Below are 26227 nucleotides of genomic sequence, written 5' to 3'. Positions count from 1 at the left end.
TTTTATGATTTATCTCCAATAAGATTAAAGATTTATATTATTTCTGACTTTTGGATGACCAAGAACTTCTAGTTTTTGTGTTCTATAAATGGGTGACGAGAAACTTTTACTGCCATTTGAAAAATAGTATGTGTCTGATACATGTGATAGGGGCACTCTCCTTACACGAAGCATCGGATTAAACTACCCAAAATTCGACCCGACGTGGCTGTGTAATTACACATCCCACGTGCACAGCCTTGGTGCCGTGTGCAAAACTTCTAATGTCAGGTGGTACGATTTCAGCTTCCGTTTGGCAATTTTAAATATTGAAAAAGATCCCCATCGCACTGTCAAATCAATAGAAATAAGGAGATTTGTTATGATTGCCAATGAGACAATTATCAACCAAAGGACGAAGTTACTGTAAGCCATTTCATAGCTAATTTCATGTAATAAATAAATCATGTTTTCAATACATTTTTGTACTTAAATATGAATCGGTACACATATCTAAGGCCTCTAGTAAACGACGTCATAAGCAGTCCGAGAAAAAGCATGACCCTGTGCAATGAATGAAATGTGTATATATAAGATGTAGGCCTCCAAGTATTTATAACTTTATTGATAAGCATTTTTGCAATATTAAAAGACGATTTAATTTAAAAGAAAATATTTTGTAAAACAATACCAGGATCAACCGAAATTGGGAAGATTTTTGTTGCTCGATCGATTTTCTGTGGACTGTTGTTTGTCTTTTCGTCCTTTTTAGCTCACCGGGGCCCGAAGGGCCCCATGTGAGCTTATGCCATCACTTGGCGTCCGTCGTCGTCCGTCGTCTGTCGTCGTCGTCTGTCGTCTGTCATCGTCGTCTGTCGTCGTCTGTCATCGTAAACTATTTAAAAAAATCTTCTCTGAAACTACTGGGCCAAATACCTTCAAACTTTAACTAAATGTTTCTTAGGGTATCTAGTTTATAAATTGTATCCGAAGTTTTGATCCATCGACAAACATGGCCGCCATGGCTAAAAATAGAACATAGGGGTCAAATGCAGTTTTTGGCTTATATCTCAAAAACTAAAGCTTTTAGAGCAAATCTGACCTAGGGTAAAATTGTTCAGTTGGTCAACATCTATCAGCTCTGAAATTTTCAGACGAATCAAACAACCCATTGTTGGGTTGCTGCCACCGAATTGGTAGTTTTAACAAAATTTTGCAGTTTTTTGTTATTATTTTGAATATTATTATAGATATATATAAACTGTAAGCAGCAATAATGTTCAGCAAAGTAAGATCTACAAAAAAGTTAACACGACCATAATTGTCAATTGACCCCTTAAGGAGTTATTGCCCTTTAAAGACAATTTTACACAATTTGTTCATCAAGTTTGCTAACATTTAAAAATCTTCTCCTCTGAAACTACTGGGCCAATTACCCTCAACTTTTAACTAAATGTTCCTTAGGGTATCTTGTTTATAAATTGTATCCGAAGTTTGTATCCATCGACAAACATGGCCGCCATGGCTAAAAATTGAACAAAAGGGTCAAATGCAGTTTTTGGCTTATATCTCAAAAACTAAATCTTTTAGAGCAATTGTGACATGGGGTAAAATTGTTCAGTTGGTCAAGATCTATCAGCTCTGAAATTTTCAGACGAATCGAACAACCCATTGTTGGGTTGCTGCCACCGAATTGGTAGTTTTAACAAAATTTTGCAGTTTTTTGTTATTATTTTGAATATTATTATAGATATATATATATAAACTGTAAGCAGCAATAATGTTCAGCAAAGTAAGATCTACAAAAAAGTTAATAATACCAAAATTGTCAATTGACCCCTTAAGGAGTTATTGCCCTTTAAAGACAATTTTACACAATTTGTTCATCAAGTTTGCTAACATTTAAAAATCTTCTCCTCTGAAATGCAGGTGAGCGATTCAGGCTCTTGAGAGCCTCTTGTTTGTTTTGTCATGGAATTGTCTGTCTTCATTCCACTTTTGATTTTTGATGACTCTCTGGTAACTTCCATCCTTTTTCTAATTTACAACTTTTTGAAGTATTTGATATGCAATGAATAGTTTTTTAAAAATCTGTCTATCGATATAAATTTGATGATATCTGAACCTTTTAGGGGCATATTTTTCTCAAATTCAACTAAAATTAAGAAGCGACTACTTAATTACAATTTAGCAGTAATTGCAATCGATTTTTTGAATTTAGAGTGGCAATTTGTTTAATAGAAAAAAAAACTATATTTGGAAGACAAGAGTTTCAATGAAGATAAAATTCCAAAATCTGGATAAACAATTAATCATATTTATAGTCGATGTTTATTAATCAACAACTTCAAGGGTTGATTGAGTAATTGCAGTATGTTCCACATTGGTTACCATTCAACAGTAAAGAAATCCATGATAAAGCGTGGTGTCCGCTTGGCTGTGCGTGATGTTAAAATACGCAGCGACGTCAGAATGGGAAAATAAATCAAAAGTCTCGGAACAGGAGAAAACATGCTCTCCGATGTTACATAGCACTGTCAATAACTTTTATTTATTTTTCAAACTGTCTGTACACGTTCAACTAACTTTCGTGTGGCAGTCGAAATTCCTACACTTAATCCAGGTCAACCCACTATGCAACATCTATTGCATTTATTTTGTTTTGAATCTGCATTGGATATTTGCCAGTTTTTGCAACACCAACACCAACGATAATCTATTAATAAACTATCTTTAATCAGAAATTTAAAATGTTTTCCATCTTTTTTGTAAGCGCATCTTTGACAAAAACCCTTTTTATTATACATTACATTCAATTATTGGTACTGTGAGGTAAATATATGAACCCGTCTATATAATTTCTTTATATAATGCAATTGCGACCTAAAAGTCACAAAGTCATATAGTGTTATATCTTTGATCCCGACCTTTTCTCAAGTGATAGTCCTATATGGATAAACTATTCAATATGACACCACGTACATGAATAAATTCAACATTACTACCGAATGGACAGTCAGGGGCGTTACTTAAACATGTTAAACAAGTTATCATTTTTAGTTACTTATATGGGTAATTTTTATTTTTGAAAATTATAAAATTACTCAATGGAGTTATTTTGAATTTCAATAAAGCATGGATTAAATGTAGTTTTTATAAACTTTACATCATTTTCTTACATGAAATTAAGAATTTATTAAATTTGAGAGGAGTATAGAGATAATGAGTTACTTTAAAAGAAATGACAAAAATATTACTTGTATAAAAATTATTTTATACATCTTTGAAAGAATTAGTAATTACAATTATTCAAGGAACATATATTATTGTTTTAGGTTACAAATTATAAACAACTTTAAGTCTTAATTAAATCACAAGTTTCCATCTATTTATATCTGTCTTCCTTCAAGTTGTTCAAGGAAAATAATATCTTAATAGTCCCAAGAGACCAAACTTTGACCCAGAAGCGTCGATATGAAATGTAAGTGCGTCAGAAAGGTATAATTACTGTTTCAGGAGGATTAGTTTCTATATTTGATGGGAAAAATAACCAGATGTCTGTAAAAATTTGTTACAGCTAGTAAAATCTGTATAAATGAACACCTATAAAAATATTTTTTTACAGAAGTTACTTAAATAAGTAATTTTTAAAATAGCCTCGTTTTCAACATTACTTGTATAGATAATTTTGAAAGTTACTTGTTTAAGTAATGCCCCTGACTGATGGATACGTTTCCCAATGTCTAGATTGCAAAAATGTAGATTGAAATGTAGATTGCCTTAATTGTTAATGCTTTCTGTATTCTGTTACTTACACTCATAAACTATTTGTAAATTGAATCTTATTATTCATAAATAGTAAACACATATGTGGTCTATGATATGCATGCAGGCAACTGTAATTATGCTGTTCTATGTATTTCGTTATTACAATTTATGTAAAATCTTAGTTGACTTAATTCGTTCACAGATACAAATATTTGGTTTCAAAGTTCGACTGCTCCTGAATTGTCTTATAACAAATGGGCTATTACATCCCAATTAAAACGATGGCTGGTGTTGTTTATAGAGCTTGTAAATTATGATTAAACATGTGTATACCTTGTAAATACTAAACACTAGTAAATACGTGGTACTGTTAACATCTTAAAGGTAAAGTGATCGAATCTGGTTATACTTTAAGTCCTTTTTGTTTGAATAGCCCTTCGACGATTGTATTGGGATAGGATTTTACTTTTTCGAACTTTTTTCTGTATTTATGTAAGTTTCAGGTGTACAGTTCGATGGTTTAATTTTTTGAGGGCTATACTTTTTATGTTGTCATTATTATGCGCCTCTAGTAAGATATTGGAAGTACAGTTGTTCCCTTACTGTTTGCTGTTATAACTATACAAATCAAAGTGTTTTAGAGTTCCATGACAGTTTTAATTATACAGGACGTAAGATGATATGATAAGGGTTACTTTTTTTATCAACAGTGTTGTACTTTCTGTTTGGTTAAGGGCATGGATTTATGCACTTTTACTTTTAAAGTCTTTAACACGAGACTTTTAATGGTTTGATCAAGATAAAAGGTTTCACATGGCCGTCTCTTCCACCACGAATTAATATGGAGTAGAATGATCTATTCGTTTAAATCATTGCACCCAGAGATGTTTCATAAAAATTGTGATTTTTGTAATAAAAGTTTTTTCATATTTAACAACAGTCGTTAGTATTATAACGATATATGAATGTATTTACTAGGATAATATGGTTGAGAAAAACCTTTTTGTCTTTAAAAACACAAAGTCACTTGAAATAGAGCTACGCAGCGACGACTTCTGAACGAAATTAACGGCATACATTTTATAATATTTGATAAGTAGTTTATTTTGTATATTTGTAAGCCGGTAAAGCTTTGATACAGCCAAAATTTCGTCACTTGATATTATCTAAACAGTGATTAATTTCATCTTTAAATTACAATATATTGCAAGACGCCGTACAGACAAAAGTTGTTATTTTGCAATTTGCCGTACAACGTCCTGCAATTCGCCGTACAATAAACAAACAATGTTTTGGTCCATATTCTTTAAAAACATCTTTATGACAACAGATTTCAGTCAATATGATGTCACACTATCATAATCTAAAAACGTGTCTGGAAAAATAATGAAAAACAGTTGATTATCTTGCCAATGGGGCGATAGAGGACAATCGACCTCGAAATTTTCAGGTACTAAGTGGCAAGCTTTGGAGTATAACACAAAATTTTGTCTGAATTTTGTACTTATCGGCCTAATAATTTAAAGAATTAAATATCAGAAAATCATTTCTTAAGCGGTACCCTCGTCAAATCAGTAGAAATGCTTTAAATTGAATGAATTCTTATCTTGTTTACTTTTTTTTCCATTTTTCTCCGCTTCGGTAGTACCCAATTTCCGGTGGCGATGATGCACAGTGTTAATGGGCCTTTTATGGCTGACTATGCGGTATTAGCTTTGTTCATTGTTGAAGGCCGTACGATGACCTATAGTTAATTTCTGTGTCATTTGGTCACTTGTGGAGAGTTGTCTCATTGGCAATCATACCACATCTTCTTTTTTATACTTAAAATCCGACTGAAGAAAATCAAATATATAATGAACGCACATAAGAAATCTGACAGAAGTAGTTTGACATACAATAGACGTAATAATATATGAGACATGCAGTTACCATGATAAGAGTCAATTTATTCGAGTTTTAAGATAAAAGGATCCAACTACAAATAGAAAAAAAATATAGTGTGATAATTTTTCTGAAAATGTCATTATGATTAATATTTTGTACAAGGGTCTACGGAAACATTGACATATATCTGCCTTTTGTTCAGCGACAAATATTACATGCTAAATCAAGTCGGTGAAATACCAATGACACCTATAAATGGTGTTCCGTAAACACTTCAGACGCATACAGTGGAGCTTAAGCGTATTATCATACAAATATTAAGTTTCATCATAACTTATACGGGCTATAATTGGATTATTTGTATTCAAATTCAGACACCTCTATTACCAATAATAACCGAGTAATCGACAAATTACAAAAACCGGGACACTGAGTTGTTCTTTCAGTAATCTGAAAATAACACACATTTCTGACATATAATAACTACAGGTCAATCGTAACAGATGGACAAATATGGCTGTGTTTACATGTAAAATTTCACTCTGAGCACAGTATTTTTTTATATATATTAAGCAGTATTCATATATCTAGAGGATGCCATGTTTTCACCTGCACATGTAAGTCTGTACTCAGTGTAATATGTAGGTGTATAAACACAGCCATATTTGTCCATTTGTTAAGATGAACAGTGGCGAATCCAGAACTTTTCATAAGGTGAGGGGGCCCACTGACCGACCTAAGGGGGGACCGCTCCAGTCATGTTTCAGTTATTTCCTATATAATTTACCAATTTTCCCCCCAAAAAGGGTGGGGGCAGGCCCCAGCCCCCCTGTATCAGCCTATGATCAACCTTAAAAGTAATGACAAATATTGTAAATCAGAAAAAAATCTGATTTTCCTTCTCCCAAATAAATATATATACATTTTATTTTTTCAAGTTAAGAAGTGGATTTTTTTAATCATAGCCCCCATCCAATCAGACTTTTTAGTATTAAATGGTGTTTCCCCGCTTCTAAAACGTTACTAAAAAACAAAAAAATCTCACCTTTAGTTTTTGGACAGAAGTGTTTAATATCTTTACTTTTCACATGAAGCTGGTTCAATCCTCCGCTGAAAGTTTTACTAGTCCTACCAGTGAAATGGATGAATCTACTTTCAGAACCATCACATCCGATAGAAAACTGTTCGCACTCCAAATTTCTGTGCTCATCATAACCCCGCATTCCAAACAATTTAAGTTGTAAAAGAAAACTGTATTTTGTAACGCCACAGAATTGTCACAGCCAAACACTCCAGAATTCCAAATTTGTTCTTCATCTTCTTTGGTGATGGGGTCAGCCCGTTTCGTAATACTTCCAAGTCGCCGGGAGGCTAATTCCTTCATTTTAGTGTTTAGTACCTTACGGAAAACGGCAAACCTAATGTCATTTTCATTCAGAAAGTTTTTGTCGTGGATTTCTTCATCTCTCAAATGTCTTAAAAGTCCGCAAATTATATAATACAGTGATTTTGGGGGATATTCAAGTCCATCTTGTTTCCGTACTTCTACAACAAACCGCTGAAGACACGTGTTCATGGTTTCGGCATCCATATGCTTTAAAAGGGGTATATTCTCATTTTCTTTGTTTCTCTATGTTCCCTCCATTTCATGAATGCTACCACAGCCTATTTGGTATTTTTTTTTCTGTATTTGAGTTTTTCTGAGAGTTTATTAATTTGTCTAAGTCATCTTTGTTTGCCGGATTCCCAAATCTCTTTTTACCAGATTCTTCCATTTTGGTCTCCTCATCAAAATCCAGGAAAAAGTTTGGCAATTCGTCGTCAGGTTCCAAATATTCCGCGACACATTGGGAAATGGTCATATTTAACAGGGATTCGGTACAAGCATATTCCTGTTCCATATGGTCGGCGACTTGTGACAGAATTATGTCATGCATTATGCATTTGTCATTTGTAGGGATGTGTTTGAATTGGCCTCAAAAACGTAATGAGCCCCCATTATGTGTGGTTCAGGTTCGGGAATTTGAGACATAACAACATTTAAGCCATCATTAAACGGGTCTTCGTAACTTTCATTGGTATTCCGATCCATGGTTTTAAATATACTAAATCATTTATACCGGCGTAAAAACACGTGGGTCAAGAAAATCGTGCAATTTTTCAAACAGGAATTGTTCACGAAGACTTGTGTCTCTAAACAAAAGGTCTTCATTTTGATTGGTTATGATACAAAACATTAAAAGTACATTTAATCGTTCGTATCTAAATTTAAACAGTCTCGGGGGCAAGCCCCCTCGACTGTTTAAATCAAGATACACACAATTTAGAATATAGCAAAGTACTCTCGACCAATGGAATTGTAGGATTGGATGCCTCTTAATTGTGAAGAATGAATGTAAATCATATTCTTAGTAAGGGATTATCCTATTATTTGGGTCTATTTACAGTTTACAGTTCAAAACAAAGAGTTTCTATAAATGAGTTACAACTGCCTCGAAGCACATTTATCAGATTGAAAGGATTTATCAGACAATGATTGAAACTGACTAAAAGTTGAATTGTGAAACAAACAAAAATCTCAAAATAAGTTGAAGTTTACTGGTGCAGTAAAATTGGTACTATGAAAATATTAATAACTTCAAATTACTATAAAATTAAACAATACCAAAGCAATGCAAAAAAAAAAAGATCTTTCAGATAAAAAATAACCTAAATCTTTAGCTTTCCAAAACTTTGATTACTTGATCAGCGGTTGGGGAGAATAGTTATTTCCAATACATGTATTCCGATAAAAAAACAGGAATTTAATTTTGAACATATTAAAAACTTTTAAAGGCATTAAACTACTGGAACAATGCCCCGTAGATTGGCCGTGAAAATGTCCGTAAAAATGCTGGTGATTTTTACAGTGTTTGTCACGGTTAATTTACGGTGGGCCGTGAAACTTATCCGTGACAATGCCGTGGAATGACTGTCATGAAAAGGCTGTGAAAAGTTTGTGAAAAGGCCGTGAAGAGGTGCCACCTGAAAACTTGGGTGAAAAGACCGTAGAAACCCTGTGAAAAAAAAATGTACACCGTGAAAAAGTCGTGATAATGCATTATGTGCCCATTGTGAAAAGAACGTGAAATGTAGATATAGTACAGTATATGCCATTATTTGTCGTGAAAAGGCTGTGAAAAGGTGCCAACTGAAAACTTGGGTAAAGAGACCGTAGAAACCCTGTGAAAAACAAAAATGTACACCGTGAAACAGTCGTGATAAATTATGTGCCCATTGTGAAAAGACCGTGAAATGTACATGTACTACTGTGATAAACAGTCATTCACTGATTGTGAAAACTCCTGTAAAACGTTAAATGTATTTTTCAGGCCATAATTTAACAAAAAATTTAAATGCTGTTTCAATCAAGTGAAGTGAAATGCCTGAAAACCTAGTGTAAACATCTACAGACAACTTATTTAAGTACAATGCAAGTGAGACTATGAATTTTAGTAATAATTGTGACAAAGAATAAAAATACTAATTTTAATAGAACTGTAGTAATTGTGTAAAGAAAACATAAAAGCACACAAATGTCAATGTGATTAAGCTAGTAGCTAAAGTCAGCTGTAACATGTATTGTAGAAATTTTGTACATCTCTTGGTTCTGATTTTACCACTTCAGCAATATTTGTCTAATGTAATCCTTCACTTCACTGCCCTTTTGAATAACTATTCCAGAAAAACATTTATAGAAGTTCCTGTTAATTCCAAGGAAATACTTTTAACTGAAAAGCTCTTCTTTCCAACTGGATTCCTGAACTATTTTATATAAAGACTGCTATATCCTTTTGCTCTTCATTCCTAGAATAAATAAAGAAACATTACATATATTATACATGTATATAAAAAAACTATTTATATATTCAAATTAATTTTTGGCATTTATGTACATAAATGTACTGAAAACAGCTACAATATTATTCCATGCAATACAGGACTTCACGGGTTAATGACCCCATATTGAATAGGGAGCAGATTTTCATACTGGAGGTGAAAATGGTATGAAAAATACTAAAAAACATCATTGAAACAGAACATCCACTTGGAAACATGCATAGGTTTTCCCATATTTTCATACCATTTTCCAGAAAATCTGCCCCCTATCCAATATATATGGCATCATTAGTTAACGAAGTTCTGTATTGTCAACTTATATTATTATTTTTAGATTTTTTTAAAGACTAAAGTCACTTTTAAGACAGACTATTAAATTTAAATGTTTCTTTGAAGTAATGATATGTATGGCTAAAGCCAAACTTGTCTAGACTAAGTGGCTGTAATGAGTCACAGCTATTTATTTTACAGGGGGCTAGGGGCGTAGCAACTTTTACTGCAGGCACATTCGCCATACCAATTATTTTTTAAACACCTCATTGCCATACCAATTATTCCTATGATATGGCACAAACCCTTCTAGAAAGGACATTTTGCCGTACAAATATTAAATACTTTCCCTGCTACGCCTCTGATTAATCCCTTTTGAACTCTGTGTCCCGACGGCCAAGTCAGAAAATACTTAAATACAGGAAGTGTAGCTCCCGACACATTCAAAGGGGGTTACGCCTCTGATTATCAGAGTGAACTCCATTTCAGAGATACTTATTGCTATTATAATCATTTCCAATTATCTATGTCTATGTCTACGTAGTGTACTGTACATAAATGTCATTTTTTTATGTGGCCAGTGCCGCAGTGTGGGGAAAAAGCCCCCCCCCCCCCTTTTTTCTCCAAATACATAAACAAAACCAAACCGTAATCGTATTTAGAGGATCCTGTAAGTCTAAGAAAACATTAACCGAAATGATTAAAGGAATCAAGTGCAACAGACTCAAATATAAGGCCTACTTCGATTCTTCCAACTCGGGTTACTCGAGTTAAATTTTTAGGTTTGATTGCGCATGCGTCAAAAGCGTATCAATCGAATCAAAAAACTCTGGTGGAGAGTTACTCGAGGTCCATTGTTTACCTTAACAACATGGATGAATTTACGATACTAAACCATATTTTTAGTGATGATGAACAAACGATGGCAATTCAGTATATAATTGATTCTAACCAAATCTTAATACAATTATTGACAACTTTGTTGCCCAGGGACATGATTTTGACAATAACAATTAACAGCTAAAAATAGCCGATAACAATGAATAAAATACGTCTAGAACACAAGAACAGTAAACGTCACCTTGCGCCCCCCCCCCCCCCCCCCCCCCCCCCCTCTGAAAACTATAACGGAGGTACACATGTGTATATTTTAGCGAATATTTACAATTGATGGACATTGATGTAATACAATAGATATATATTGTGTTTTAATGTGACTATTGTAATTGAACACTTAAACTTCTATTTCGTCACATAAAATGGCTAAAATCCGTTTAAATCGTAAAAAATGTATTTTCGAAAAGCACTCACGTCTCTTTCTTCGCCATCTTGCCGTTTAACTCGACTCGATTAAACCTGGTCAGGGGCAGGGTTGATATCGAGTTAACTCGAGGGTTGTAAAATGATCAAACTCGGGTACTTCGATTGCAACCCGAGTAACTCGGGTTACCCGAATTGGACGAATCGAAGTAGGCCTAATATGAAAAAGGTGAGTATATCACATGCATGTTTGCGCGGTTTCTGCAAAATTATTCAGTGAAAATCAGTTCAATGGAAATGCTCACAAACGTCATCAACATTTTGGTGATATGATGCATAAAAGAAGAAAATATTAATAACTTAACTTACCTCAAACTTGCTGTCACTAAAGTAAATATTAATCGACCTTCGGCGTCTTTCCCAACCTTGGTGGAAATGTTATAATTACTCTAAAAGATACACGAATCCGGATACGGTCTGATATTCCGGGAAGTTCTCGTTTTTACATGTTTCGGTTCCAATTAAAATTAATGTTTACATTGTTTATAATAATGTACAGACGAGAAGCAAAATACTTTTCTTAAATACAAAATATTTATTGGCACAAAGTAATTAATTAAAACAATGAATGGTTCCATTTAAAAGTCAGTCCTGTACAGTAGTATTGCATATAATAATATTTAAACAGACATATATTTCTAATGAAAAGTTTATAGGATATTTAGAAAAATGTGAGTGGAAATAATTAGACCATATTACAATAATCACATGGGATGTTTTAAATCTGAATTAGGATAAGAAAAAATTGACATGAAAAAATATCACGGCCTTTTCACTGGTTTCAACAACCAGTGAAAAGGCCGTGATATATTTTATTAAGCATGAAAGGACAAATTATCACGGCCTTTTCACGGGATATTGAAATTTCACGGTCTTTTTCTAACATCAGATATTTTTCACGGCCTTTAGAAATATTTTTTTTACAAAAGTCACGGGGTATTTTCACGGTGTTTTCACGGCCCTGTGATATTTCACAGACATTTCACGGCCTTTTCATGGGCTGTTGTTTCAGTAGTGTTATTTTTGAACATTCGCCTGACATAATGAAACAGTATTTGATGTAAAAAGCCGGACCAAATTATTGGCTGTGAAATAAAATTTAGTTGTAACTCAAATGTATTAATTGATATAAACTGTAATTAAAAAAAGGATAATTCCTCATTAAAATATTACATGATTTACATTCAGTTTAACCCCGCCGCATTTTTGCGCCTGTCCCAAGTCAGGAGCCTCTAGCCTTTGTTAGTCTTGTATTATTTTTAATTTTAGTTTCTTGTGTACAATTTGGAGTTTAGTATGGCGTTCATTATCACTGAACTAGTATATATATTTGTTTAGGGGCCAGCTGAAGGACGCCTCCGGGTGCAGGAATTTCTCGCTGCATTGAAGACCTGTTGGTGGCCTTCTGCTGTTGTCTGTTCTGTGGTCGGGTTGTTGTCTCTTTGACACATTCCCCATTTCCATTCTCAATTTTATACTCACAAACAGAGACATACAATTCCTACCTTTTCTTTCTACTGTTGTGTCACCTAATATCTATAACGCATTTTTTTTAAAAATATTTCCCAAATGATAAGAAAGTACTCACACCACTAAAACTAGTATATGTAAGAGAATGATAATCCCTTTCTTCATGAATAAGTACGAGCGTTAGCGAGTACTTATCATGAAGTAAGGGATTATGTAATAGTTATACACCGAGGGATAGGTGTGTCTGGATAAGAAACCCCGTCGGCCGGAGGCCGGAGGGGTTTCTTATCCAGACACGCCGTATCCCGAGGTGTATAACTAACTTACACCCCATTCTAAACTATATTTGTTAACATTGATTATTAAATAAAAAAACACGATAGCATATTTATTGACAATATCAAACCATAATTTATAAGAAAAACATTTTTTTTACATGAAACCCCACTAGTAACCTTTCTTTGGGTATCTTCGTTCAAACTTTGACAAGTGAGTATATTTTACAAATGTCAAAGTTGTTTTGCATATTCCCGTTAAATCCATGTGCTAATATGGATCAGCAGGTCAAGGTTGACTGTTTCGTGTATTCTTATTACTAACAAAAATACATCATGCTTCTGGTATACAGTTGTCAATATGGACGGGTATAAGACGGACGACATTTTGAGTCAAGCGTTGGATTTGGTAGAAGAGACTACAGATAAAGGCAATGGTATAACCCAAATTACTTACCTGTATCAGTTTAATAAAGGTAATCATAACTGTATTTTATATTTCACGATTTTATCAAAAACAAAAGCCCCCCCCCCCCCCTCTTCTCGAGAACAAACAAACATTCATATTCGAACATACTAAGGGATAGGTGTGTCTGCATTAGAAACCGACTACCAGACACGCTCAACATACAATATTTAATATAGAGGAACTCCCTTTAAGGGCAATCAGGGGCTGATCCAGCCGGGGGTTCCCAACTCAAGAGAAAAAGGGGGTGGGGGTTCCAACCATTCAAATGCATTGATCTTTTAAATAAAAGTCGGGTCCAACCCGCGAAAACCCCCAAACCCGGATCGGCCACTGGGTAACCAGGGGGGGGGGGGGGGGGGGGTCCGGGAGTTAGAATCCCAATTTTTTTTTAAAGATCAATGCTTTAGAATAGAGAGATATGACTGGGATAAAAAAAAATTACCTTCGAGCAAAAGAGTATTTAAAGGATTATTTTTGTATTCCATATAGATGCTTATTGGAATTTCCTAAAATGTGTTTTTTTTTAATATCATGAAACAATTTGTAGTGAACCCTATTAGTAATTTCTTATGTTCATGCTATTTAAAAAATAATCAATTTCTGTTGTTACGAATAACAATGGACTTTGTTTGCGGGATGTAGAAGCAGGGGTTTCCAGAAACCCCGCTCGTCACACCCTGTGGTCAAAATCCATTGTTATTCGTAACAATAGATCTATTCAATTTACACTTGTTTCAGAAATAGAAACTATGAAGTATAACAATAGAACTGGGGTGTAACATTCTCTTACAAACTTAGAATATTGTAAAGTGCTCAAGGCTCAAATGATCTATTCAAGAATTAGTTTCATTGTCAGTGCAATGTTTATAATTGATGCATGACTTCCTTTTTCGGCATGTCATTTATGGATAAGTTTAAGTGATGTGAGGACTTTCTTATCATTTGGGAAATATTAAAAAAAAAATGCGTTATAGATATTAGGTGACACAACAGTAGAAAGAAAAGGTATGAATTGTATGTTTCCTGATTGTGAGTATGAATGTAAATCATGTAATATTTTAGTGAGGAATTATCCTGTTTTATTTTCAGTTTAAATCAATTAATACATTAGAGTTACAACTAAATTTTATTTCACAGCCAATAATTTGGTCCGGCTTTTTACATCAAATACTGTTTCATTATGTCAGGGAAATGCTCAAAATAATGCTCTTAAAAGTTTTTAATATGTTTAAAATTTAATTCCTGTTTTTTATCGGAATAATTGTATTGGAAATAACTATTCTCCCCAACCGCTGATCAAGTAATCAAAGTTTTGGAAAGCTAAAGATTTAGGTTATTTTTTATCTGAAAGATTTTTTTTCTTTTTTTTTTGCATTAAATTGCTTTGGTAATGTTTAATTTTATAGTAATTTGAAGTTATTAATATTTTCATAATAAAATTCACGGTACCAATTTTACTGCACCAGTAAACTTCAACTTATTTTGAGATTTTTGTTTGTTTCACAATTCAACTTTTAGTCAGTTTCAATCACTGTGTGATAAAACCTTTCAATCTGATAAATGTGCTTCGGGGCAGGTGTAACTCATTTATAGAAACTCTTTGTTTTGAACTGTAAATAGACCCAAATAATAGGATAATCCCTTACTAAGAACATAATGTACATTCATTCTTCACAATTAAGAGGCATCCAATTCTACAATTTCATTGGTCGAGAGTACTTTGCTATATTCTAAATCCATTAATGACATGCCGAAAAAGGAAGTCATGCATCAATTATAAACATTTCACTGACAATGAAACTAATTCTTGAATAGATCATTTGAGCCTTGAGCACTTTACAATATTCTAAGTTTGTAAGAGAATGATAATCCCTTACTTCATGATATAAGTACTCGCTAACGCTCGTACTTATTCATGAAGAAAGGGATTATCATTCTCTTACATATACTAAATATACTCTAAATATTACTTATACTGGTCATTGGTCACTTCATTGGAAATTTCATTGTTTCACGTGAAATCAATGCACAGGTACAATTGCATAACAATGGACAAAACCTGTTCAACTACTTTAACAAGACGAAATAGAAAGTCGAATCGTGTAGCCAGTAAACAATGTTTTTTTTTTAATCTAAGCATGCAAATTGAATAATAATGATAATAATAATGAATTCTTTATTTAACGAAGGTAACTTATTTAATATACAACTGTTAATTTCAGACGAGGCCTTCACACATTAAAATGAACAATACATATAACAATCAATGCATATAACACAATAATCAATAGAGATGTACACAATTACAAATGTATATACACAAGCATGAAAAAGACTGTTGAACTATATCATTTGGCAAACTATTCCTAATAATTAGACCAGAATATTGAAAAGTCTTTTTGAATTATTCAGACGTTGACCTTGGTATATGAAGATGTCCAGATGTTGTTGACATAAGAGAATAACTATATCATGTATATAGATCACTGCACGCAGTAAATTGAAGGTTATATTATATATTTTACATCTAATACATTGGCTGAACAAAAATATTTACTATGAGAGTCCGGACACTTTAAAAGTTTAAAGTTTTCCCACTAATTCCGAGTGTGTTTTAATTTAGTGGTAGTAAACTCGTAGTATCCCACAATGCATTGTAGTTCATTGAGTCGATTGGTCAGTCTTTTAAGGCCACGCTTACCTTCTTTTGGGAAATAACTATGCAAATATATACTGACGTCAGGAAATCTAGTGTTCCCGACCTGTTTAAGGTTGGGCTACTGTTTTTTAAATGACATGTGTTAATCCTTAATAATCGTAGTTTTGTGAAAATAAATAATTTAATGTATACCAAGCATTTCAACCAAAATCGAGTAATAACATGGATATCCCATATTACATACTTCGTACATTTACAGTAATAAAAGCATTTTTAAACAATAAAAAAGGGATAAAAAGATTGAAAGAAATTAGATAATATGTCGACATTTTTAGACTCGAATTACAGAAGGTAACCTGTTCATGTCTTAAGTGTTTCATTAATTGTATGCATAATTTGTTCTTGTTCAGTTTTAATGTTTTATGTAATTATTTGCCACATCATTTACAATCTCGTCTGCTGAGTTGTAATATAAATCCAATACACACCGCAGACGTCACATTGCCTGTCATCGTACTAATGAATATCGTTCTTTTTATTCTTGGTCATTACTCCTCATAACCATCACTTGTTTAGTTTATTATGCGTGAAATAATACAAATTATTTAACATATTTGAGATCGAATCAAACTGAAGCATACAACTAATCTATTGTAAAAATATTTAACTCTAATGGTTGAAAATAGGTGCTTCAAACCTTTTCAAGCAACATTCGTCGTATATAAGAAATAAAACTAGCAAGTGTTTTAATCTAAGTAGAAGTTGTTAGATAATGCACTAGCAAATGTTCAATTCTTGCGAATGAAGAAATTTTATAACTTGTTAATCAAATCTGTAAGCTTGAAAGCTCTTAAATAAAAGATGTAACAGTTACATTGACGTCTTATAAAAATCATGTAACTGGTTTTTATCGACTTTTGTCTGGTCTTTTCTAATACGACCATTTATAACGGTGCTTTGCTTTTGCGCCAATCAGCATTTCATTTGCGCCAAAAAAAAAAATCATTTGCACCACAAACCATATTTTTCATTTGCTCCAAAAAGATACATTTCATTTGCGCCAATAATGAAGGTAAATAGTTTAGATAATAGATATGTATTGAAAAGTGACTTGTTACTACATATTTTTGATAGAATAATATAACTTATTCATCATAAATCATATTCATTAATAAAACAAAATGCATACAAAAAACACCGATATTTTTTAAATGCTGAGATTTTACATTTTGCTTGTCTAAACCTATAGTAGGTTGACGGTAGCATTCAATGTTTTTATAATGGTTGTGCTGTCCACATCTGTTGTGATTCTGGTTTTGTAACTCTTTTTTGTACATCTATACGATTTGTCTCCGTTTTTCAGTACACCAGATATCCTAAATGTAAGGTCTTTAAATATTACAGATATATTTCCTCCTCTATTTGCCTCCAAATGAATTTTATGAATTTTGTATCATCGCACATATAAAAACTATACAATATTATACCTTTAAGTGACTTTCAGTTTTGTATCAGAAATGAGTATGTACTCACATACTTACCAAATGGTGGATACTCTACAACAGTTCTTATAAGAGTCTCGTATTCAGGATTCAACGTATAATAGAACGTTTCCTTTATATTTTTAACTGTAAATTGGCGGAAATGAAATACAACGCTGTGGTGCAAATAAAATACTGCGTTTTTCACAAATTGGTGCAAATGCAATGCGCCAATTTATAAAACGCAAAGACCTTAAATTTCATAGTGTGAATCACATTATATGATATAACGTGAACGATTCAATCTTGATTTTTACTCACTTTTATGGCAAAGATTTCTTTGTCGTTTGTGAAGAATAAATATTTGATTTTGCACGTAAAAGTACTATTATAAAAGGGCCCGGGCCGGTGTACATATATGATATATAAATTTGTAGGCCTTTATGGATGACTAGGAGCTAATCAAAAGAACACAAGGTAAAAGAACAATATTAAGTGGAAGTCGAGATGAATATTTGTTATATAGTTTAGGCAGCTGAAACATAGGAGGGCTATCTCATATTTTGAGGCCTAAAACTGAGATGTGGCACGTCGATTTGAGTGTATTGTCTTGTTTGTGAACCAATTCAGAAATATTTTTTTATTTCAGTTGCCTTTTTGAAAATAATAATTATTATCATTATAATTTATACGTGTACCACTACCACGTTGTTGGCTGCTTTGTCAAAAGTTTTTGTCGATCCATACTTTGTGAACCATCCACAGTGATTTTGCCTTTCCAGACGCCTTTAAATCTTTTAGTAACATCATTTTAAATTATTGCCTGTATACTGATTTTTTGTTTTGTATAAAAACAAGAAGATATGTTATGATTGCCAATGAGACATCTATCAATCAAAGACCAGATGACGCAGATGTAAGCCGCTATATTTATAGTAATCTATTAAAAGGCCTCAACATGAAAAATGTAAACTAATGTGAACGGGAAAAAAACAAACAGCCTGTACAAAACAAAAAACGAAAATCAAATAAGATTGACAGCAACCAAGTATAACCACTAAAATGAAGGCTCCTGGCTTTTGGACAGGTACATATAGAATGTGGCAGGGATAAATATTTTGAGCGCGCTCAACCATCCTCTAGCCTGGGATAGTGATGTAACAGTATAACATAAGAACAAACTACACAATCAGTTGGGAAGGGTTCATCAGATCGACAGAGAAAAAAAAAACTTTAAAATGTGTATATTTTTTTTTTGTGTTTATCCAGACAAAATTACGTTTAATTATAGTAGTAACCGCTCTTTTTGTTACTTTCATTAAGATATTTTTAAAAAATACAAGTCTTGTCATATTTTCTGGGATGCATATAACTATGTATATTATACCTTTAAAACATTTCTTAAAAAAAATAGAGAATTATAAAGACACGATGTAACAAGTTTATAAACGTACGTAGTGTTTGGGAAGCCGTATGATGCATTTTAATAATGGACTAAAACTAGAATATCGTCTTTCATTGCAAAGCATATGCTGATTTAATCAATGTTTCCAACAATAACCCAAAACAGAAAATTGTAAAATAAGTAGCAAGCTGAAAACGCTATTCTTGATATAATGTCTATTTTCTTTGCCAATGGAAGATAAGGTCGTCTAATGTCATCAAAATTAGGATCCATATCGTTACCTTGTGACTGAAAAATACATAAAAATAACATTTTGGATGTAAGTGACAAGAATATATTTCTTAAAACAACACATACAAGTTTGACCATTATTAAGTCACTTTGGGAGGTGACACAGAATTTCAAATAATGAATTAGCTAGTAAATGTAAAATAAAACATAAATTCAGTCGTCAGGCTTTTGTTATCGCAGAAAGGATGTTTTGATAAACTTATCATAGATTGTTTACTTGTGATTGTTATAAGTGGTGAAAAGTACCACCTTGAAGAGACATTACTGTTCTAATTGAACATAAACAAATGTCTACATACTTCTCTGTACTTTTTCTTTGCTATTTTAGCAACCTCCTCGTCTGACAACTGTTTACTGGCCAATACATTGTCATATACATGGATTTCTTTACGTTTCGCCGCCATTTCGGCAGCTGTTTCCTCTGAAACTTTTCTTCTAGCTAATACATTCACTACAGAGAATTCAATCAATGCAGCAAAAACAAACATGGCTTGAAATAAAGTCCAAACGTCTATTGCTTTCGGATATGATACCTGTGGTGCATTGAGTCTAGCTGCAGAGCCTTGAGATGACATAGTTAAGACTGTAATGGCACCTAAAGATATTCGTCCTGGAACTGCGAGAGGATGTAACCAAAACGAGACCCATGACGTTATTACAATAAGCATATCCGGAATGAAGATTTCTAGCATGTAGTATCCAATGGCTCTGTTTAAAACAATTGTCAATTGTAGACAGGAAAATTCATTTTCTGTAAAATAAGTGGAAAGTAAGAATCTTAATTCACCACTCAATGTCTTTTTTTAGACAATAATCCAATATATGTTTGCACTTATATTTAGAGTACAGACAATCCGGCCCGCTCTTCTCATTATCTGTATATTTAATTCTTAAACATTTATTACACAAAAAGTTAACGATATATCAATTGCAGTATCTGAAACGTTTGTGGTCCGGAAAAGAATTTTGACTCACGCTTGAACAGTTTATTGCCTGTTCACAGACCAATGTACATGTATATATTTCTTAAGCTGATCATTAAATCCGAGTAAAATTAGAGTTATGCGGACTAGTAGTTGTTGTTTCTAACACCTAATTAAAATGTATTAATTATCTTTCTTTGCAACTAACCATGTGGAAACGAGTTTACATCGCATTGGTCAACACTGCTTGTTGGTGTATTTACTATATTATAGAGAGGCAAAATCGCATTCTGTATTGTAACAGGCTGTTCTTTTACCCAATTATACACAACCACATCCGAAGTTAAACCATCTAAAAGGAAATGTTGACGTATAACAAAAAAAGAGCCTTTATTTTGTTACATGAAATTTTTTAGGGTAAGAATGTATGTCATACATGCAACTCGGGATGATTGAAGATCAGCACTATTTTGTTTTTTAGTCGTAGTATTATTTCTTTTTATCTTGTAATCAGCCAACTAGTGTACAAATAACAGGTACACAAATAAATATTTGCTTTATTTTTACGTACTTGTACAAATAAAGTCTCCTCTTACTTAGCTTCCATATTGAGCAAAAGGTAATGTGCATATTTCTGTTAGTGTGACATTTCATTTTTGGGTCCTCTTCGCGGTCCGCGTTTTAACTATGTTGATTTCTTTGAAAAATCAAAGACAACTATTTGGAAATAAACAAATACACTCGGAAGTGCCGGATGTAAATTGCAGTATAAACACATTATATGTACATTGTCGGGAAATATGAAATGTATTTGTGCTCGCTACGAAACAGGAGTGCTCTTTCTTAAATTCATACAAGAACATTTTATGTTTTCTGACGAAGTACATGTATTCTATATATCATAACTGCGTGAAAATAAACTCATTCACATTTTTTAAACTAAGATTTATTTCTTGTAACTGACATAAGCTTTAAAGATTTTTATGGAAAGATCTGTAAATGGATCACCATTTTACTGAACAACATAATTATTTGTAACTTTTGAAACAACTATTAAGCAGAAAGTGTATATGGCAATATTAGGTAGACAAAATTGCTCGTACATTGGTCACCCTGTCATGACGCACATCACTGACACCTTTTACAAAAAGTCACATCATTGTGTAAGGTGGATATGCATATTTTCTTGCGAAATGTATTTGAATAAATAAATATTATGCAAAAGACGTTTGGAATGGTTTTAAAAAGAGAGAGTAACCCAACGCCAACAAAAGCCAACGTACATCATTAGGGCAACATAAGGTTTTTAACCAGATGAATACCAAATCGGGACCTGCGTTGCACCGTGCCGTCGTGAAGAACAGTCTTCACTCTCATAAATTAAACGTAAAATAAATTCATGATAACCTAATATAAAAATAAAGTAACATACTATGATTCTGATGAATCAACAACCAACTAAAGACCGATGGAAAATGATGTGAACAACTGAAGGTCATCGTACAGCCTTCAGGAATAAACTTATGTAAATGAGTAACCTGTAAAACACCCCGGGATGACAAAATTTGAAAACAAATCAAAAGAGAATATCATCGGCCTGATTTATAATATATTAACTTGATTGCTACGCCGCAGAGAAATGTCCTCCACCGCTGTGATAATGGCTAATGAGGAATGACCTAATGTGTACAATATAAAGTGGTAGATTACATTATTAAGTGTATTTCCAGCTTTGTATTTGTTGCTGTTAGTTTTGTCATTTCAATGTAAATGTTAAAAGAATTCAAAGTCCAATAATTCGTAAAAATGGTCGAATAAAAATGACGGTATAATATGGGCAACTACACATGATTGCAAACAATCCTAAAAAGTATTAGAGCTTCTGTAAAACGGTCTCAGAGGAGTTGCTGTCCCAAGATGTTATGGTGTTACGATAGTTCAAAAAATGGTCAAAGTTCTATAATTCCTGTTAAAATTGTCAAACTGACGGTATAGTATGTTCAAGATAACATGATGACAAAAGATCCTACTCAGTATGCAAACTTTTTCTGTCAAACAGTTTGTTTCTTAGTAGTGTTATGTTTCGGACAGACGAACGGACGACAGCTACGTAGCGTGTGGGCCAATAAACGAAAACCAATTATGGCGAAGAGCAACCGAGGCAAATCACTAGATTAGGTTTCTGTCTTGGAACATGCACATGAAGAATGTGACTGATAAAATATGTTTTTTTAGCGTTCATTCCTCACCCTTACCTAGTTATGTAATAAAACAAATAAAATTTAATATGTATGCACTCCAATATTTCTGTGAGGTTTGAAGGATATGGATAACAAAAACTATATCACTTGTTATTACACAAAAAATGAACATTCTTTGGTAAATTTTGCTGAGAATGATAAAGTAAACAGGTCTGTATAATATAAACATTCCTCAAATAATTTTAATTACACCAGGGGCACAATTTTCGGATTATGCAATATTTGTGTCAAGTTTTACGGGATTTGGTTTATCTATGTAAGAGGACTTGATTTCACAAGATTGGTACCCACTCAAATGAAACCGATATTGCATGGCATGCAACAACAGCAAATGATAATCATCCTGATACATAAAATATTCGTAGACTTATAACATAAAGAACTAAAGACAAACAACAAAGTACAAAAAAACACTTAACTGAAAACAACTAAGCTTGGTCTACACTAAACCAAGCCTACAATAAACTACAAGTGAACTTAGGGTACCACAATGGTACACAGTTTCCGCTACCCTATCAAAATATGATACATCTGTAGCTGAAAGAGGCAACCTAGACCATTACCAATAGAAATAATACAAACATTGAAAAAACAATCACAAAACACAGAAAACTTAAGCAAACGGAACACAAACTATATGAAAAAAAAACTAGCGGAGACACATTACTTTAGAAGGTGTTCCTACTTTATAGTCGAACGCGATGCTAGGTTACCAAGTGACATACTTACAGCTTTCTAGATGGATGACACAAGACTGAACATCTAGTGGATATAAGCGAAAATCCATAGAACACGCCAACTTTAAATGAAACCTGAATCAAAAGATGTAATTTTAAAACACAAAACAAACAGCATGAACACATATTTTTACTGTTTTAATTTGCTAGGTATTGAAATCCTAATTATAATTGTTCAAGATGTAATACTGGTGGCATTCTAATGCAAAATGAACCCTTTTAATTTGTTTTGTCTTTGTGGCATTTTTTTACAAAGATGCCTAGTTAGAATCGATGATAGCATGGTAATGGTTACACATAGGAACAGCCGTCAAGTTGTTTCAAGTTGTATTGTTCTGTTTTTTGTATTAGCGTGCTAAGCATACATAATTTATCTGTTTGTAGATGCATAAAAGTGTTATCTGCACAGAAGCAAATGCACATTTAGGTGCATAAAAATTTAAATTGTTATTTGTTATTAAGCAGAATGAAACCAATAAATATGTTAAATCATATTGTGAATTGATACTACCTCACTAACTACAAACAAACTGCAAATCGAAACACAGATAACTGTAATTACAAAAATCTCTATGATCGGATACACAAGTTAAGCGTTTTCTCGCTATGTCACTTGCTCAAATTTAAAAACATTATAAACTCATAGTCACCGTGTCTTACACAAAGTTAAGAATAGCAATTCTCGTTAACAGTACACAGTTTCTTAAAAGTACAAACAATCGTGTTGACATTAGTTAACATGTATATAAACTGTACATGTGCTGCGATACATTTAAACTGTATATCGGTTGAGACGCATGTCTGTGCGTCTGTTAAGATGTATATAATATGTACATTTTAAGAGATGCATATAAACTGTACATTTTCAAAGAATAATTGTGTATCAATTTTATATATGTTCACACATGAACAGTTAATATGCCTCTTAATCGGTATACAGTCTATATGCATCTTACGAAATGTACAACAAGATTGCTTGTACTAAATTAGCTGTGTGGTTACACATGTTTGAAGATCCGATATGAATTTAACACCAATTTAAAAGAAAATATTATAAATAAACGTTTAATATAAAAATCGGTGTGTCTCAATTCTTTTTTTTCAATGAACGACTGTCGTGTATGTTACGTCCAGTGGCAGATATGTCATGCGGTTGAAGAAAAAATTGAAAAATAATTCAAATTTGGAGGTCGACCGTTTTGAAGGACGAGAATTCCGACTGCCACTGGAAATTGAGGTTTATTGGATAGGAGTGGAAAGCTTACCTTGCAACTTAGCATGTACATTCCTACCGGGCGTGGCTGTGTATTCATGCAGCTTGCACCCTCTTTAGTATTCATGTAGATTTTATAGCCCGATGGAAGAGGTCCAGAAATTATCCTATCTCTATACATCACTTCACCATCGGAGTAAGTATCTTTTTTAATCTCGAAGGTATGTATTTTTTACCGAAATATCTTATAAATCTCATTGCAACACAAATCTACATGTGTTTATGTATTTTGTGTATCATTTAATTAAAATCACACCTTATATATTATACCATGCGATTTTTTGTATATCTTACATTTTTGTTAGGTTTTAAATCCGATGTATGTATTGTTTTAAATTTTCTACAAATTGTTCATACATAAAACACAAAATAGATATATTACACATCTTTTAACAGTCTGACATACAAACCTTAAACTATAAACCACAGTCCCGTCATGATGTATATGTAACAGTGTATTTGGCATTTCTAAATTGATCTGATCAAACTTTGATTCTGGAAAGAATGTATCCGGAAGCCAAAGTTTCTTTATTTCTTCTCTACCAAGTTGAAGGGTGATGTTCGTATAGTTAAACTTTAAACGATGGTCATTCCATGTTTGACGAAGATAACATGTCGTGGAAAAATCCTGCAGCAAAATAGAAACAAACTTAATTCGAAATACTGAATTTGACAAATTTGGGATTGACGAAACCAGACGACTAACGACAAGTGACTTGTTTTCAGTACTGTATTGTTTATATTGAAAATCGGTTAATTGTCATTACGTACTGACATGCAACGTTTACTAGTCAAATCCTAATGAATTAAAATCTGTGAAGATAAATAAGCTATATTGACTCACATTTGAAATGGTCAGTTACAACTGTATCGTATTAATCCATTTTTGGGATCTTAACATAAAATTGAATAAATGAACAACAGAAAACGCAACATGAACAAGATGTCTTTTATTGATGCTAATATGAGAGAAAATAAATCTTAAATGAAGCGTATTTTTAATTTGGTCGAATAGCATCCGTAAAACGACTATTTGATGTCAAATATTTTCCAATAAGATATAAAACAATTTGTTATCTCATATATGTTATTCAGAATTTTTATGTTCATTTTTTCGGATTTTGATGTCGAGTTGTTTTTTGTTTGTTCCAACAACAAAAGAACAAGTAAGTTTCCTGTTTTGTACTACACATTATATAGTAAATGAAAGAACGTCTATTGTATTTAACCAGTTATATGAAAATAGATGTGCTATGACTGCCAGTTATAAAACTACTCATAAAGCCCAAAGAACAAAGATGTAAACAATTAAAGGTTACCTTACGGCACTTTTACAACTAGCAAATCTCATACCGTATAGTAAACTTTTATCAATCTCTACAAAAAGTTAGTTTTGGAGTAAAAGATAGGCGAAAGATACCAAGGGACATTCAAACTCATAAATCGAAAATAAACTGACAAGGCCAGTAAATCACTCCAAAATATTGGAGTAAGTGTGCGATTTTCGAAAACTTCTCTCAAACAGTTAAAGTTCTGTAACTCTGGAACGACAGACCAAAACATTAGAAAAATCCCATGGGCGCTTCTTTTCAATCCCGACAATGATGTAAAGTTTAGAGGAAATCAATATAGAAATACTGGAGTTAGTTTCCGAAAATCTGCCTTAAATCTAAGGGTCAAAGTTCCGTAACTCTGGAATGACAAATCGAAAAATTAAAAACAAAATCGAAAGGGAGCTTTTTTCCATCAATTTTAAAGTTGTATTAAGCAAATTTGAGTTATCGTACGAAATTTTGACGAACGGACGGGCGTACACAAATGTGAAACAAATCAAAAGAGAAAATCGCCTGTTTTATGCTACAACAATTAAACCTCTAAAT

At 32.9% G+C, this 26227-nt stretch overlaps 1 protein-coding gene across 1 annotated transcript; it reads right to left on the bottom strand.

Moving 5' to 3' along the window:
- Window positions 1–18994: 18994 nt before the first annotated feature.
- LOC127715928 (glycine receptor subunit alphaZ1-like) lies at window positions 18995–19962 on the bottom strand. The gene is made up of 2 exons (XM_052222036.1): window positions 19453–19962; window positions 18995–19150 (listed from the first exon to the last, which is right to left on the bottom strand). The coding sequence occupies exons 1-2, from the start codon at window positions 19843–19845 to the stop codon at window positions 18995–18997; spliced, it is 549 nt and encodes a 182-aa protein (XP_052077996.1). The 5' UTR covers window positions 19846–19962.
- Window positions 19963–26227: the final 6265 nt, after the last annotated feature.

This window comes from Mytilus californianus, unplaced genomic scaffold (assembly GCF_021869535.1).
Source record: "Mytilus californianus isolate M0D057914Y unplaced genomic scaffold, xbMytCali1.0.p SCAF_9, whole genome shotgun sequence".
Classification (NCBI taxonomy): Eukaryota; Metazoa; Mollusca; class Bivalvia; order Mytilida; family Mytilidae; genus Mytilus; species Mytilus californianus.
This window is presented reverse-complemented; position numbering and strand designations above follow the sequence as displayed.